The sequence below is a fragment of the Manis pentadactyla genome, chromosome 17 (genome assembly GCF_030020395.1).
Source record: "Manis pentadactyla isolate mManPen7 chromosome 17, mManPen7.hap1, whole genome shotgun sequence".
NCBI lineage: Eukaryota > Metazoa > Chordata > Mammalia > Pholidota > Manidae > Manis > Manis pentadactyla.
The window spans coordinates 31,447,908-31,464,421 of NC_080035.1; the positions used below are offsets into that span (position 1 = coordinate 31,447,908).

Here is a 16,514-nt window from a genome sequence, read left to right on the forward strand (position 1 = left end):
AAAACAAATACTAATAGAATTAAAGGGGGAGATAGCCTGCAAAAGATTCATCTTAGGAGACTTTAACACACCACTCACATCAATACACAGATCAACCAGGCAGAAAACAAATAAGGACATGGTGAGACAGAGTAATAAATCAGATCAGTTGGACTTAATAGATTTCTACAGAAAATTCAACCCCAAACAGAGGATATACATTTTCCTCAAGTGCCCAGGAAGCACTCTCCAGAAGAGATCACATACCAAGCACAAAAAGAGCCTCAATAAATTAAAAAAGATTGAAATTGTATCCAGCAGCTTCTCAGACTGCAATGGTATGAAACAAGGAAAAAGAAAACAAAGAAAACAAAAAAGCCTGCAAACACATGGAGGCTAAACAACATGTTCTAAATAATCAATGAATCAATGACCAAACTAAAACAGAAATCAAGCAATAGAAAGAGACAAATTAAAACAAAAATTCAACTTTGAAAAAATGTGGGATACCACAAAAGCAGTTCTAAGAGAGAAGCACATAGCAATATAGGCCTACCTCATAGAACAAGAATAAACCAAAATGAACAGTCTAAACTAACAATTAAAGAAACCAGAGAAGAACAAATGAAACCCAAAGTTAGTAGAAGAAGGGACATAATAAATATCTGAGCAGAAATAAATAAAATAGAGGAGAATAAAACAATAGAAAAAAAAAATCAATGAAACCACAAAAGAAACCAATGAAACAAAACTTCTCTTTGAGGAAATAAACAAAATAGACAAACTCCTAGCCAGACTCACCAAAAAATATAGAGTACACAAATAAACCAAATCAGAAATGAAAAAGGAATAGTCACAACAGATACCACAGAAATACAAAGAATTATTAGCAAATTCTATTAGATTATATACAAATAAATTGGACAACCTAGAAGAAAATGACAAATACCTAGAAAAAAATGGAACCTCCCAAGACTGACCAAAGAAATAAACAGAAAATCTGAACAGATCAATTACCAGCAATGAAATTGAACTGGTAATCAAAAAACCTCCACCAAAGAAAAATTCAGACCCAGATAGTTTCATAGGTGAATTCTACCAAACATCTAAAGTAGGGCTAATACTCATCCGCTTAAGTATTCCACAAAATAGAAGAGGAGAGAATACTTCCAACCAGATTCAGTGAGGCTAGCATCACTCTAATATAAAAACCAGACAAAGGCACTTCAAAAAAATTAAATTATAGACCAATATCCCTGATGAACATAGATGCAAAAATCCACAACAAAATATTATCAAACTGAATTAAAAAACACATCCAAAACAGAGGGCGGAGCCAAGATGGCAGTGTGAGTAGGACAGTGGGAATCTCCTCCCAAAAACATATATTTTTGAAAATACAACAAATACAACTAATCCTAAAAGAGAGACCAAAAGACAGAGGAAAAACAGCCAGACTACATCCACACGTGCGAGGAGAGCCCAGCGCCTGGTGAAAGGGGTAAGATACAAGCCACAGCCCAGGGGGACCCAAGCGCCCCTCACCCCAGCTCACAGCAGGAGGAGAGGAGTCCGAGCGGGGAGGGAGAGGGAGCCCAGGACTGCTGAACACCCAGCCCTACCCATCCGCACCAGAGCGCACACACAGTGCATGCATGGAGTGCTGGAAACTAGGGAAACAGGACAGCAAGACCTGTGAGCGGCTCCCGAAGCCAGCGCCCCTGTGACAAAGAAAAGCAAGTGCTTTTTGAAAGTCTTAAAGGGACAGGGATGCCACAGCTGGACAGAAGCATCCTAGGTCACAGCCCAGCAGCTGGAAATTCCAGGGAACTCTAGGCGCACTAACCCCCTGGGCAACAGCTCTGAGAACCCTCATGGAGGTAAACAGCCAAACAGCTCCCCGTCCATTTCCCCTCCGGGGCCCCGCCTGAGGCTGGCCACGCCCACAGCAAGGGAGCTTCCTCTATACTGGCCGGGCAAGACAGAGACCCAGTCTACACGCAATTACCCAACACAAGCCACAAGAGGTCACAGTTTTCCCAGTAAAGAGGCCAGGAACAAGAGGAAAGCCTTAGCTCTCCCACCTGACAGAAAGCCAATAGCTCACCACTGCACCTGTCAACATGAAAAGGCAAAAAAATTTGATTCAAACAAAACTAACCAAGACAGCTTCGACATCTGCTACATCTTCCCCTGAAAAGGAACCCGGGGAGATAGATTTAACCAGTCTTCCTGAAAAAGAATTAAAAACAAAAGTCATGACCATGCTGATGGACTTGCAGAGAAATATGCAAGAACTAAGGAAGGAGAATACAGAAATAAAACAAGCTCTGGAAGGACTTCAAAACAGAATGGACGAGATGCAAGAGACCATTAATGGACTAGAAAACAGAGAACAGGAACGCAGAGAAGCTGATGCAGATAGAGATAAAAGGATCTCCAGGAATGAAAGAATTTTAAGAGAACTGAGTGACCAATCAAAATGGAACAATATCCGCACTATAGGGGTACCAGAAGAAGAAGAGAGAGAAAAAGGGATAGAACGTGTCTTTGAAGAAATAATTGCCGAAAACTTCCCCAAACTAGGGGAGGAAATGGCCTCTCAGACCACAGAGGTACAGAGAACTCCCATGACAAGGGATCCAAGGAGGGCAACACCAAGACACATAATAACTGAATGACAAAGATCAAATAAAAGGACAAAGTATTAAAGGCAGCCAGAGAGAAAAAAAAAGGTCACCTAAAAAGGAAAACCCATCAGGCTATCATCAGACTTCTCAACAGAAACCCTACAGGCCAGAAGAGAATGGCATGATATACTTAATGCAATGAAACAGAAGGGCCTCGAACCAAGACTACTGTATCCAGCACGAATATCATTTAAATATGAAGGAGGGAATAAACAATTCCCAGACAAACAAAAGTTGAGGAAATTTGCCTCCCATAATCCACCTCTACCAGGCATCCTACAGGGACTGCTCTAGATGGGAGCACTCCTAAAAAGAGCACAGAACAAAATACCCAACATATGAAGAAGGGAGGAGGAGGAATAAGAAGAGAGAAATAAAGAATCATCAGACCCCTTTTATAATAGCTCAACAAGCGAGTTAAGTTAGGCAGTAATATAGTAAAGAAGCTAACCCTGAACCTTTGGTAACCACAAACTTATAGCCTGCAATGGCAGTAAGTTCATACCTTTCAATAATCACCCTAAATGTAAATGGACTGAATGCACCGATCAAAAGACACAGAGTAATAGAATGGATAAAAAAGCAAGATCCATCCATATGCTGCTTACAAGAGACTCACCTCAAACCCAAAGACATGCACAGACTTAAAGTCAAGGGATGGAAAAAGATATTTCATGCAAACAACAGAGAGAAGAAAGCAGGTGTTGCAATCCTGGTATCAGACAAAACAGACTTCAAAATAAAGAAAGTAACAAAAGACAAAGAAGGACATTATGTAATGATAAAGGGCTCAGTCCAACAAGATGATATAACCATTATAAATATATATGCACCCAATACAGGAGCACCAACATACCTGAAACAAATACTAACAGAACTAAAGGAGGAAATAGAATGCAATGCATTCATTCTAGGAGACTTCAACACACCACTCACCCCAAAGGACAGATCCACCAGACAGAAAATAAGTAAGGACACAGAGGCACTGAACAACACACTAGAACAGATGGACCTAATAGACATCTACAGAACTCTACATCCAAAAGCAACAGGATACACATTCTTATCAAATGCACATGGAACATTCTCCAGAATAGACCACATACTAGTCCACAAAAAGAGCCTCAGTAAATTCCAAAAGATTGAAATCCTACCAATCAACTTTTCAGACCACAAAGGCATAAAACTAGAAATAAACTGTACAAAGAAAGCAAAAAGGCTCACAAACATATGGAGGCTTAACAACACACTCCTAAATAATCAATGGATCAATGACCAAATCAAAATGGAGATCCAGCAATATATGGAAACAAACGACAACAACAACACTAAGCCCCAACTTCTGTGGGACACAGCAAAATCAGTCTTAAGAGGAAAGTATATAGCAATCCAAGCACATTTAAAAAAGGAAGAACAATCCCAAATGAATGGTCTAATGTCACAATTATCAAAACTGGAAAAGGAAGAACAAATGAGGCCTAAGGTCAGCAGAAGGAGGGACATAATAAAGATCAGAGAAGAAATAAATAAAATTGAGAAGAATAAAACAATAGCAAAAATCAATGAAACCAAGAGCTGGTTCTTCGAGAAAATAAACAAAGTAGATAAGCCTCTAGAAAGACTTATTAAGAGGAAAAGAGAGTCAACACGAATCAACAGTATCAGAAACGAGAAAGGAAAAATCACGACTGACCCCACAGAAATACAAAGAATTATAGGAGAATACTATGAAAACCTATATGCTAACAAGCTGGGAAACCTGGGAGAAATGGACAACTTCCTAGAAAAATACAACTGTCCAAGACTGACCCAGAAAGAAACAGAAAATCTAAACAGACCAATTACCAGCAACGAAATTGAAGCGGTAATCAAAAAACTACCAAAGAACAAAACCCCCGGGCCAGATGGATTTACCTCAGAATTTTATCAGACATACAGGGAAGACATAATACCCATTCTCCTTAAAGTTTTCCAAAGAATAGAAGAGGAGGGGATACTCCCAAACTCATTCTATGAAGCTAACCTCACCTTATAACAAAACCAGGAAAAGACCCCACCAAAAAAGAAAACTACAGACCAATATCCCTGATGAATGTAGATGCAAAAATACTCAACAAAATATTAGCAAACCGAATTCAAAAATACATCAAAAGGATCATACACCATGACCAAGTGGGATTCATCCCAAGGATGCAAGGATGGTACAACATTCGAAAGTCCATCAACATCATCCACCACATCAACAAAAAGAAAGACAAAAACCACGTGATCATCTCCATAGATTCTGAAAAAGCATTTGACAAAGTTCAATATCCATTCATGATAAAAACTCTCAGCAAAATGTTAATAGAGGGCAAGTACCTCAACATAATAAAGGCCATATATGATAAACCCACAGCCAACATCATACTGAACAGTGAGAAGTTGAAAGCTTTTCCTCTGCGATTGGGAACAAGACAGGGATGCCATTGTCTGCACTGTTATTCAACATAGTGCTGGAGGTCCTAGCCATGGCAATTAGACAAAAAAAAGAAATAAAAGGAATCCAGGTTGGTAAAGAAGATGTTAAACTGTCACTATTTGCAGATGACATGATATTGTACATAAAAAACCCTAAAGACACCACTGTGAAACTACTAGAGCTAATTTCAGAATTCAGCAAAGTTGCAGGATACAAAATTAACACACAAAAATCTGTGGCTTTCCTATATACTAGTAATAAACTAATAGAAAGAGAAATCAGGAAGACAATTCCATTCACAATAGCATCAAAAAGAATAAAATACCTAAGAATAAACCTAAGGAAGGAAGTGAAAGACCTATACCCTGAAAACTGTAAGACACTCTTAAGAGAAATTAAAGAGGTCAGTAACAAATGGAAATTCATCCCATGCCCCTGGCTAGGAAGAATTAATATCGTCAAAATGGCCATCCTGCCCAAAGCAATATACAGATTCGATGCAATCCATATCAAATTACCAGCAGCTTTCTTCAATGAACTGGAACAAATAGTTCAAAAATTCATATGGAAACACCAAAGACCCCTAATAGCTAAAGCAATCCTGAGAAGGAAGAAAAAAGGGGGGGTTTCTCACTCCCCAACTTCAAGCTCTACTACAAAGCCACAGTAATCAAGACAATTTGGTACTGGCACAAAAAAAGAGCCACAGACCAAAGGAACAGAATAGAGACTCCAAACATTAACCCAAACATATATGGTCAACTAATATTCGATAAAGGGGCCATGGACAGACAATGGGGAAATGACAGTCTCTTCAACAGATGGTGCTGGCAAAACTGGACAGCTACATGTAAGAGAATGAAACTGGATCACTGTCTAACCCCATACACAAAAGTAAATTTGAAATGGATCAAAGACTTGAATGTAAGTCATGAAACCAGAAAACTCTTAGAAAAAAACATAGGCAAAAATCTCTTAGACATAAACATGAGTGACCTCTGCTTGAACATATTTCCCCAGGCAAGGGAAACAAACGCAAAAATGAACAAATGGGACTATATCAAGCTGAAAAGCTTCTGTACAGAAAAGGACACCATCAATAGAAAGAAAAGGTATCCTACAGTATGTGAGAATATGTTCGTAAATGACAGATCCGATAAAGGGTTGACATCCAAAATATACAAAGAGTTCACACACCTCAACAAACAAAAAGCAAATAATCCAATTAAATAATGGGCAGAGGAGCTGAATAGACAGTTCTCTAAAGAAGAAATTCAGATGGCCAACAGACACATGAAAAGATGCTCCACATTGCTTGTCATCAGAGAAATGCAAATTAAAACCACAATGAGGTATCATCTCACACCAGTAAGGATGGCTACCATCCAAAAGACAAACAACAACAAATGTTGGCGAGGTTGTAGAGAAAGGGTAACCCTTCTACATTGCTGGTGGGAATGTAAATTAGTTCAATCATTGTGGAAAGCAGTATGGAGTTCCTCAAAATGCTCAAAATAGAAATACCTTGACCCAGGAATTTCACTTCTAGGAATTTACCCTAAGAATACAGCACCCCAGTTTGAAAAAGACAGATGCACCCCTATGTTTATCGCTGCACTATTTACAATAGCCAAGAAATGGAAGCAACCTAAGTGTCCATCAGTAGAGGAATGGATAAAGAGTTGGTAGTACATATACACAATGGGATATTACTCAGCCATAAGAAAAAAACAAATCCTACCATTTGCAACAATATGGATGGCGCTAGAGGGTATTATGCTATGTGAAATAAGCCAGGCGGAGAAAGACAAGTACCAAATGATTTCACTCATATGTGGAGTATAAGAACAAAAGAAAACTGAAGAAACAAAACAGCAGCAGAAGCACAGAACCCAAGAATGGACTAACAGTTACCAAAGGGAAAGGGACTGGGGAGGATGGGTGGGAAGGGAGGAATAAGGGCGGGAAAAAAAGAAAGGGGGAATTATGATTAACATGTATAGTATGGGGGGGGCACGGGGAGGGCTGTGCAACACAGAGAAGACAAGTAGTGATTTTATAGCATCTTACTATGTTGAAGGACAGTGACTGTGAACTTGGTAACAAATAGTGATTTTACATAATCTTACTATGTTGATGGACAGTGACTGTGAACAGGGATGTGGGGGGGACTTGGTGAAGGGGGTAGCCTAGTAAACATAATGTCCTTCATGTAATTGTAGATTAATGATACCAAAATAAAAAATAATAAAAAAAAAAAGAAAAAAAAAACACATCCAAAGGATCATCATGACCAAGTGTAATTTATTCCAGGAATGCAGGTATTGTGCAATGTTTGTAAATAAACCAATGTCATACGCCACATTAATAAAAAGAAGGATTAAAACCACATGATCATCTCAAAAGATGCTGAAAAGCAATCAATAAAATTCAATACCCATTCATGATAAAAACTCTCAACAAAATAGGTATAGCAGGTAGGTATCTCAACATAATAAAGGTCATTCATGTACAACAAACCCACAGCTAACATCATACTTAATGGTGAAAAGCTGAAAGCTTTTCCTCTAAGATCAGGAACAAAACATGGATATCAACTCTCACCACTTATTCAACATACTACTGGAGGTCCTAGCCACTGTAATCAGACAACACAGAGATAAAAGTCATCCAAATTGGTAATGAGAAGTAAAACTCACTATTTGCAGATGACATGTTAATATATATAAAAAATCCTGAAGACTCCACAAAAAACTATTAGAACTAATAACTAGATTCAGCAAAGTTGCAGGACACAAAATTAATACATAGGAATCTGTTGCATTTCTGTATATAAACAAACTAGCATAAAGAGAAATCAGGAAAATAATTCAATTTATAGTCCCATCCAGAAGAATACAATACCTAGGAATAAATCAAATCAAGAAGGTAAAAGAACTGTACTCTGAAAACTATAGACACTCATAAGAGAAATTAAAGAAGACACAAATAAATGGAAATCTATCCCATGCTCATGGATAGGAAGAATTAATATTGTCAAAATGGCCATCCTGCCCAAAGCAATTTACAGATTCAATGCAGTCCCTATCAAAATATCAATGGCATTTTTTTTCAATAAACTAGAGCAAATAGTCCTAAAATTCATATGGAACCACAAAATACCCTGAATAAGCCAAATCCATCCTGAGAAAGACAAAGCTGGGGGTATTGGGCTTCCTGACTTCAAGCTATACTGCCAAGCTATCATAATCAAAACAATCTGGTACTGGCACAAGAATAGACCAATAGATAAATGGAATAGAATCGAAAGTCCAGGTAAAGACCCATGGTCAATTAATATATGATAAAGGAGCCATAAACATACAAATGGGAAAAAGACATCCTCTTCAATAATGGTGCTGGAAAAACTGGACAGCTATGTGCAAGAGGATGAAACTGGATTATTGTCTAATTCCATACACAAAAGTAAACTTGAATTGAATCAAATACCTGAATTTAAGACATGAAACCATAAAACTCTTACAAGAAAGCATAGGCAAAAATCTCTTGAACATAATCATGAGCAACTTTTTCCTGGACACATCTCCTCAGACAAGGGAAACAAAATAAAAAATAAACAAGTGGGACTGTATCAAACTAAAGAGCTTCTGTACATCATAGGACACCATCAGCAAAACAAAAAGGCAACCCACTGTATGGGAAAATATATTCATAAATGATTCATTTGATAAGGGATTAACATCCAAAATACATAAAGAACTCACACACCTCAACACCTCAAAAAACAAATAACCTGATTAAAAAATGGGTGTAAGACCTTAACATATACTTCTTCAAAGAAGAAATAAAAATGGACAACAGGGACATGAAAAGATGCACCACATCACTAATCATCAGGGAAATGCAAATCAAAATCACAATGAGATATCACCTGACACCAGTTAGAATGGCCACTATCCAAAAGACAATATATGCTAAGTATTGGTGAGGACATGGAGAAAAGGGAATCCTACTATACTGTTGGTGGGAATGTACATTGGTACAACTGCTGTGGAAGGCATTATGGAGGTTCCTCAAAAAACTAAAGATAGAAATACCATATGACCCAGTAATTCCACTTCTAGTTATTTACCGAAAGAAAACAAAATTTTTGATTCTAAAAGATATATGTACCGCTGTTTATTGTTACATTACTACACTATCCAATATATGGAAGCAACCAAACTGTCCATGAATAAATGAATGGATAAAGAAGATGTGGTACATTTGCACAGTGGAATATCATTCAGCTATTGTAACAGCATGGATGCATCTAGAGGGTATTAGGCTAAGTGAAATAAGCCAGGTGAAGAAAGACAAATGCCATATGATTTCACTTGTTTGTGAAATATAAAAACAAAGCAAAACAAAATGACCAAAAGAGCAAAAGACTTGGATACTGAGAAGTGAATGATAATTGTATGGGGGAGAGTGGGGAAGGGGAAGGTGATAAAAGGGCACAAAAATTCTGAATCTTAATATAAGTTCATCACAGGGATAGTAGTACAGCACGGAGAATACAGTCAATGATTCTGTAACATTCTCCTATGTTGACAAATAATTACCATACTAGTGGGGGTAAAAATTTTATAATATGGGTAACTGTTATATTTGAAATCAATATAAGATTGTATATCAATGATATTTCAAAAAATAATAAATATGAAAAGAAAAAAGAAAAGAAAACTCATTTGACCTCTTTTAACTTATTTTCCCCTCTATGCAATATAATTAATAATCCCTATCTTGCAGCCATATTTTTAAGATTAGAAATATTGTATTGACAATGCTTATAATGACATACAATTCATTAATATTAGTTATGGAAGTGATATCCCCTTATATATTCAGAGATTTTATGAAAAGAGATGTGTTTTATTCCTTCACCTTGCACATCTGTTGTTTGAAAATATACATGAAGTTATGTTTGCAATGCCCCCAAAGGATGATGAATGGAGAATAGACTTATGCTATGTTTATGCCTATTGGACACAGTGATAACAGTTAATTTAAAAGCCTTTTTACTAGTTACATCAAAAAAAGTTTATTTTCTAATGTTAATAAATATGATTTCACTAATAAGATAAAGTAGCTAAACCACTTAGAATTAAACTACCTGTGTAATGTGTAACCATAAGAACACATAAGACTATAGGATGTACATGTTTATTCTGATGTAATAGTTTAGATAAAATGTACAGGTAGGAGCATCTCCCTTTTTAATAACAGGAGAGCAGGGGTAGAGGGTATAAAGGAAGGGCACATCCTAAAAAGATGGTGCCTGGTCACATTCTTGGCCTCTTCTGGTATGTGTCCTTCAAGGGCCCACATTTCAACTAACGGCTGAAATGGGTGGTCAGGGTGACCAATTGTCACAGATATCACTGGGAAATGGCTATCACCTATTATTGGCTAATAGTGATCATTGCCATCTCTATCTTGAGAGAGAATCCACAGGCTTTGAGAACTTCGGCATTAAAGCCTGGAGTGAAAGATTCAGAAAAATCCATTACTTGGCTTCACAATTTATTTTTGTCCAGGTACCTAAATGTGTGTTTTCCTTCCTTTTTGTTAGAACCTGATATTAGGGCAAGCTCATATAATTTTCTTAGGCAGGACTTCCAAAAATTATTTTTCTCTGCTTTTACTCCTTTATTTATTTCAGCAGCCAGGTAATACCCAATTATGACTTTATTCATAAAGCTTCTTTTGTTTTCCCAAATTTGGTACAGTGAAGTCTTTTAAAATCTTCCCAATCTTAATGTATGACCATCCTCTCACTTCTTCACTTGTTATTAACCTGTCATAGTTGCCTGTCATTCTTTCCCAATGTCCTAATTCCCTATCAGACATTCTTAGTAATATACAGATTAGTGGAAGTGTTGATGGTGGTTAGGATACAAATAAGGATCAGGTGAATGTTATAGGCCCCCACATATCCCATACAAAGTGTATACATACACAAGTTTACCTGTCATTTCAGAAGTAAGAGCTACTGTCTTCAAGCTTATATTTGCATAGCGTGAGAACCCAGAGATTATGGGTTAACAATGCTATGTGCATAGATAAGTTTGCACCATTATAAATTAGTTCAAAGGTACCTGACTCCAAATCAGAGAAAAATAGTTATTATTTTTCTTATGAGCTGAGTGAATGTGGTTTTCTTATCAATTCAACTGTGCCCTATATAACTCACTAATAAAATGAGGCAGTTGGTTCACTTGGTGTCTGGATTTTCCTTACCTTCAATTATCAAAGATTCCATTATTTCAATTGCTAAATGCTTTTACTTCATGACTCTGTATGTTTCAGTAATATATGTCTTATCCATCTATAGAGGTTTAAAATCCCATGCATTGAGCCTTTAAAAATACCCTAGGGATACATTTTCATCAGAGAATAATCGTATTATTGCATCTTAGGATATAAAAGATGATAGATGATTGACAGTTCAATCGGTCGATCTTTAAACCAATGAAAGCAGGGAATTAATAACTGCACTGTTTTTAAAATCTTCTAGATACTGTATGGAGATATATATATATATTTTGCCATTACTATTTTACCAAATGCTTCAGGAGTATTATTTTTTTAAATCATTTAATTATTTATTTTACCCTTTGATGTTACTTTTTTTAATTGTATGGTTTATACAATTTTAAATTATATTATATATGCAATCTTATATTGGTTTCAAATACACATCATGGTGGTTCTATAGTTACCCATATTATGAAATCATCAGCCTCACTAGTGTAGTTGAAATAGGACTTTTGGTACATCATAGCTACTAAAACAGTATTGCAGATAATTACCTGTGGTGGAAGCAGTGGCAGTCTTATAAAAGCTAGAAGCATACTCAAGTCATTGCATCTCCTCTGCATATCGTATTTGACCCACATCATTAATGCATGGAAGATGGTTTCTTCATCAGGAACATTTACATCATCACTGGCCAGGAGTTTATGGAGCTCCTCAGCTGGAAGCAGTAAAAACTCTTGATTTCTCATAACTTCCATTATATTTTCCTGTAGGAAGAAAACACCCTAGCATAAATTTCACTTCACTTTTATTTAGCTAGCAAAGCATCTCAAAAAGAAATGAGAAAAGTAGTCAATAACCTTTGTTCTCTTTATAACATAATCCTTAAGACTTAATCCTTCAGAAACTAGAAGCTGTTAAGATGAAAGCATTGTAATTGTAATTGAAGTGTAAATGTATCCAAGACAGCACAGATCTTGTAATAACTGGAGGATTATAATGTTGAGCTTTGTTATGCAGGCAGAATGTACTAAGTGATTAAATGTTCAAGTTTCAAGTGGACTGCTATGTAAGATCTGGTGACTATGAAAAAAATAGTATTTCAGAGTCTTTAAAGCTTGACTACATATACATAAATCAGAAAGTGGGAATAAAATTACACAGAGAGAAGTAACACTGTAAGATGAATGATTATTTATTCATAAGGGAAAAAAAAACAGGATAGATAGTCCATAGAAGTCACAAACTCCCATATGTTTCACCCTTTAATTATCTCATACTTCCCTCCTCTCATGACAATTTCTCTGGCTTAATTCAAATTCCCATTTATTTTCTTCCAGATTGTTGCCATAAGCTTCTAGTTACTCCTCCTGACTCTATTCGTAGCTTCTCTATTGTGTCCTCTATAATAATGCTGGAATGATATTTCTAAAACATAAATGTGCTCATGGCATTAGCCTAAAATTACCGATTTGGTTTGTTCTGCCCTTGGTTTTTGTGTCACATCTCTTGGCTAAGCACGCTGGTTCTCCATGTCCTGGCCTCTTCCTGATTCTAAAACTTCATTTCCTATCTTATTTGCATTCCAGTCACGAAAATCACTCTTCTTTCAGTTTTCCATGCCGCTTGACATGTCTTCCCTTCCTCACGTGATTGCTTAGAATGACTTTTTCCACTTTTTTTCTTAATTTCTGTCATTTTTCATGACTCAACTCAAAAGCTGTCTGCTCTATATGGGCTTCTGAAGCCCTTTGCTCACGTCCAACCACTCCGGCTACTGCATCGCTTACATGCACACAGTGTGTGGTTTTCATCTGAGATGACAGCCACTAAACTGCAGCCTAAGCTTTGGTTCACGGAAGGGTCTTATCACAAACTTTAAGCTCCTTGGGACAAAGACCTTTATATTTAACCTTGTATATCCAGATCCTGGAACATAGCAGGTGAATAGTACATATTTACTGAATAGAAGTCTTGATGATCTTTGTAGAGAAAAACAAAATTTTGGAAATAGTACAGAACAGTGCAATGTTTTTCAAACTACTTGTCAGAAACCTTATATTTTAGCAGAAAGCCTTCTATGGCTGATAGATGGTTAGAGAAGACAGATCTGACTGTGGGGCCTTCTGTTTTGTTTTGCCTTCCCCTGTGTCTCCTGAGACAATGCCAAAGAAGTATTCTCAGATTGGAGCTTAAAAGGCACAATAGTGGTAGAAATCTCAATAGGATGCTTATTTTAGGATAAAAACCTAAATAGTGTGAGACTGGATCTCTTCCAAAAAAGGCATTCTGACTATGCTAAAATGGAGTAGAAGATACAGCAAGTGCCCATTAATCTGTATGTCAAAGCAGATTCAAACCAATTTTCTGAAGTGAGACTTGACCCATGGTATGAGTTGGAATTGAATCAAGGCTTGAAGTGCCTTCACCTTTCACAAGAGAATGTCAACATTTACTCCCTTTCATGTCATTTGTCATATTTATTTACATCTAATTGACATCACAGAATAGCTGATTTTGAGGAAATTGTTCTGTCCCCTCTGTTTCCTCTGTGCCTAACAGAGGGCTGTATAAATTGTAGATGTCCAATACCTATTTACTGAATGAACCAATTGAGTGTTCTGAGATTTAGTGTCACCAAATATCTCTAAAGAATTACATAAGATAAAGATGTTTTTGAAGAATCTTTGAAAGATTTTCTGTCCATGTATGTTTTCAGTTACTGAAAAATCTATGCCTCTATTAGATGACACACAGAATTGTATAGCTAGGGTATCAGTATATAGTGAGGGATACCAAAAGAAAAAAAATTCTCAGTGGTGTCTATCATAAAGATATTGTTCAAGGCATATTTCATTATATTTTACAGTGTCCTCTTTATGATGACCCTTGGGAGCAATTTTTTTCAGATTTTAGTAGCAGGAATAATTGCACTTCTTCTGAGTAAATTGGTTTGCTTTTATCATGGATGCTGTAAATTATGAAATTGATCGGATTTCTCTTTTTATTTGGTCTCTAGAAAACTTAGAGTCAAATTGAAATCTATCTGATAGGAAGGTTATAGCCTTTTACAGTTTGATTTCTTTTTCAGACAGCTCTGGTAATAGTTTCATTTAATATCACTACAGCAGCCCTTTGTTCCCTTTACACCTGAATCTAGATTACATTCTTATAATTTTGTATCTTTGTAAGTCATACTGCATCTTTTGGTAGCAAACAGTGTACACTGTAAACACTATTATAAATAAGCTGGACACTAGGAGCTGACACCAGACATTACGGGATCTGTCACACTAGCCCATATGTTACATCATTTATTATTTTTTTCTTTATATATTTTGTAGTTCTGATGTTCTCTTCACTTTTTTTTTCATCCCCTCCATCAAGCCTCTTTTTAATGATACTCTACCTAATATTTTTCTGTGTTTCTTGCAATCTAAGCTCTGAAAATTGATGTAGTTTCATTATGTTTTACTCACTAAGGAAGAAAAAATACCAATCCACACCTGTTTCCTTACACTGCTTGCACACCTTAGGAAACTCTGCCTGAGAAGATCAAGTCATGAGAGGCACTGACCTCTTTGGCCTGTCTAACTTTTGTAAAATGCCTTTGTTTTGAGTTTCTTCCATCATTCATTCTGTATAGATTTACTGAATATCTAACATGTGGTTCTGGATGATTGGAGGAAGGAAAACAAAATGCGTTTGCACCAAAAAGCCTACCACATGTGGGACACCTATAAAAGGTGAACTGCCTGGAAAATGATTGTCATCAACTCTGTAAAAGCAGATTTTTCAAATAGACCTAGAATATTAGGTAGGAGTGAAAATTAGAAAATGGAAAATGTAAAGAAAGATATGGTGTTCTGGTCAGGGGAGCCCAAATATACAAAGACATGCTAACAGGTACTGTAGCATGAAGTGCCATATTTGACATGTCAGTATCATTGAGAATGAGCACAGAAAAACTGTGGGAAATAATATTGAAATGGTACTTTAGACCACATAAAGGAATAAGTTTATTCTAAAAGTTTGATGATGTCTCCATTAAATGGGAATATATGTATGTATGCATGTATCTTTTACACACAGATTGAAAAATATATTATTAAGGATTTTAGCAACAAGTTGCCACTAAATAACACTTAATCCTTATTAATTACATAAAAGTCCACATTCTACTATCTACTTCTGCTACTTCATAATCTTTTTTTTTTTTTTTGTAGATAATTATTTTTTTATTGAAGGGTAGCTGACACACAGTATTACATTACATTAGTTTCAGGTGTACAACATAGTGATTCAACATTTATATACATGACAATTCTAGGTACCAGCTATCACCATACCAAGCTGTTACAATATCTTGACTGTATTCATTACATCCCGGTTACTTATTATTTTACCATCGGAAGTGTATACTTTTTTTTTTTTTTTGTGAGGGCATCTCTCATATTTATTGATCAAATGGTTGTTAACAACAATAAAATTCTGTATAGGGGAGTCAATGCTTTTAAAATAACTTTGCTAGATACAAAAAATTTATCATTTTGTTTTATTCTAGAGAAGATTTTCCTATTTTGATTTATCAAATTTGACAAAAACATATTCTAATAATAATTTCCTTGTGTCCCTTGATTTTATTAGTTTTTCTCTCATCTTACAAATAAGTACTAATGTTATTGAAATCCATTTATCAACATCATTTAAAAATTTAAAAAATTAACTGGAAATTAATGGTAATAGCAGATCAATAGAATATCAATTAATCCCTTCAATTAGCACATTTTAGTTACTGATTTAGCTTAAAACATGGATATTAAACTAGTAAAATATTAATGTTCAAATAACTATAACATAAACTTCAATGTGTTTATTTCATTAGCAGCTACTTCAAAAGCAATAGTGTATATTATAGTTAACTCAAGGAAATCTTTCTGTTATGAAAGTCTACTTAATTAAAACCTATGTCTTACCATCTTTCACTTTGTGACCAGTGATCAGTTAGATGAACCTACGAATCATCCCATTAAACATTATGATGGAGAGATGAATCTGTTGACAGGTCACCGCAGAATCTCTAG

At 36.0% G+C, this 16,514-nt stretch overlaps 1 protein-coding gene across 1 annotated transcript in view; it reads right to left on the minus strand.

Moving 5' to 3' along the window:
• Positions 1-16,514, minus strand: part of KLHL1 (kelch like family member 1) — a 361,767-nt gene that overhangs the window by 120,545 nt on the left and 224,708 nt on the right. Inside the window, exon 5 of the mRNA XM_036893901.2 lies at positions 11,985-12,197. Within this exon, the coding sequence (XP_036749796.2) occupies positions 11,985-12,197 (213 nt within the window). The remainder of the gene's footprint in view (positions 1-11,984; positions 12,198-16,514) is intronic.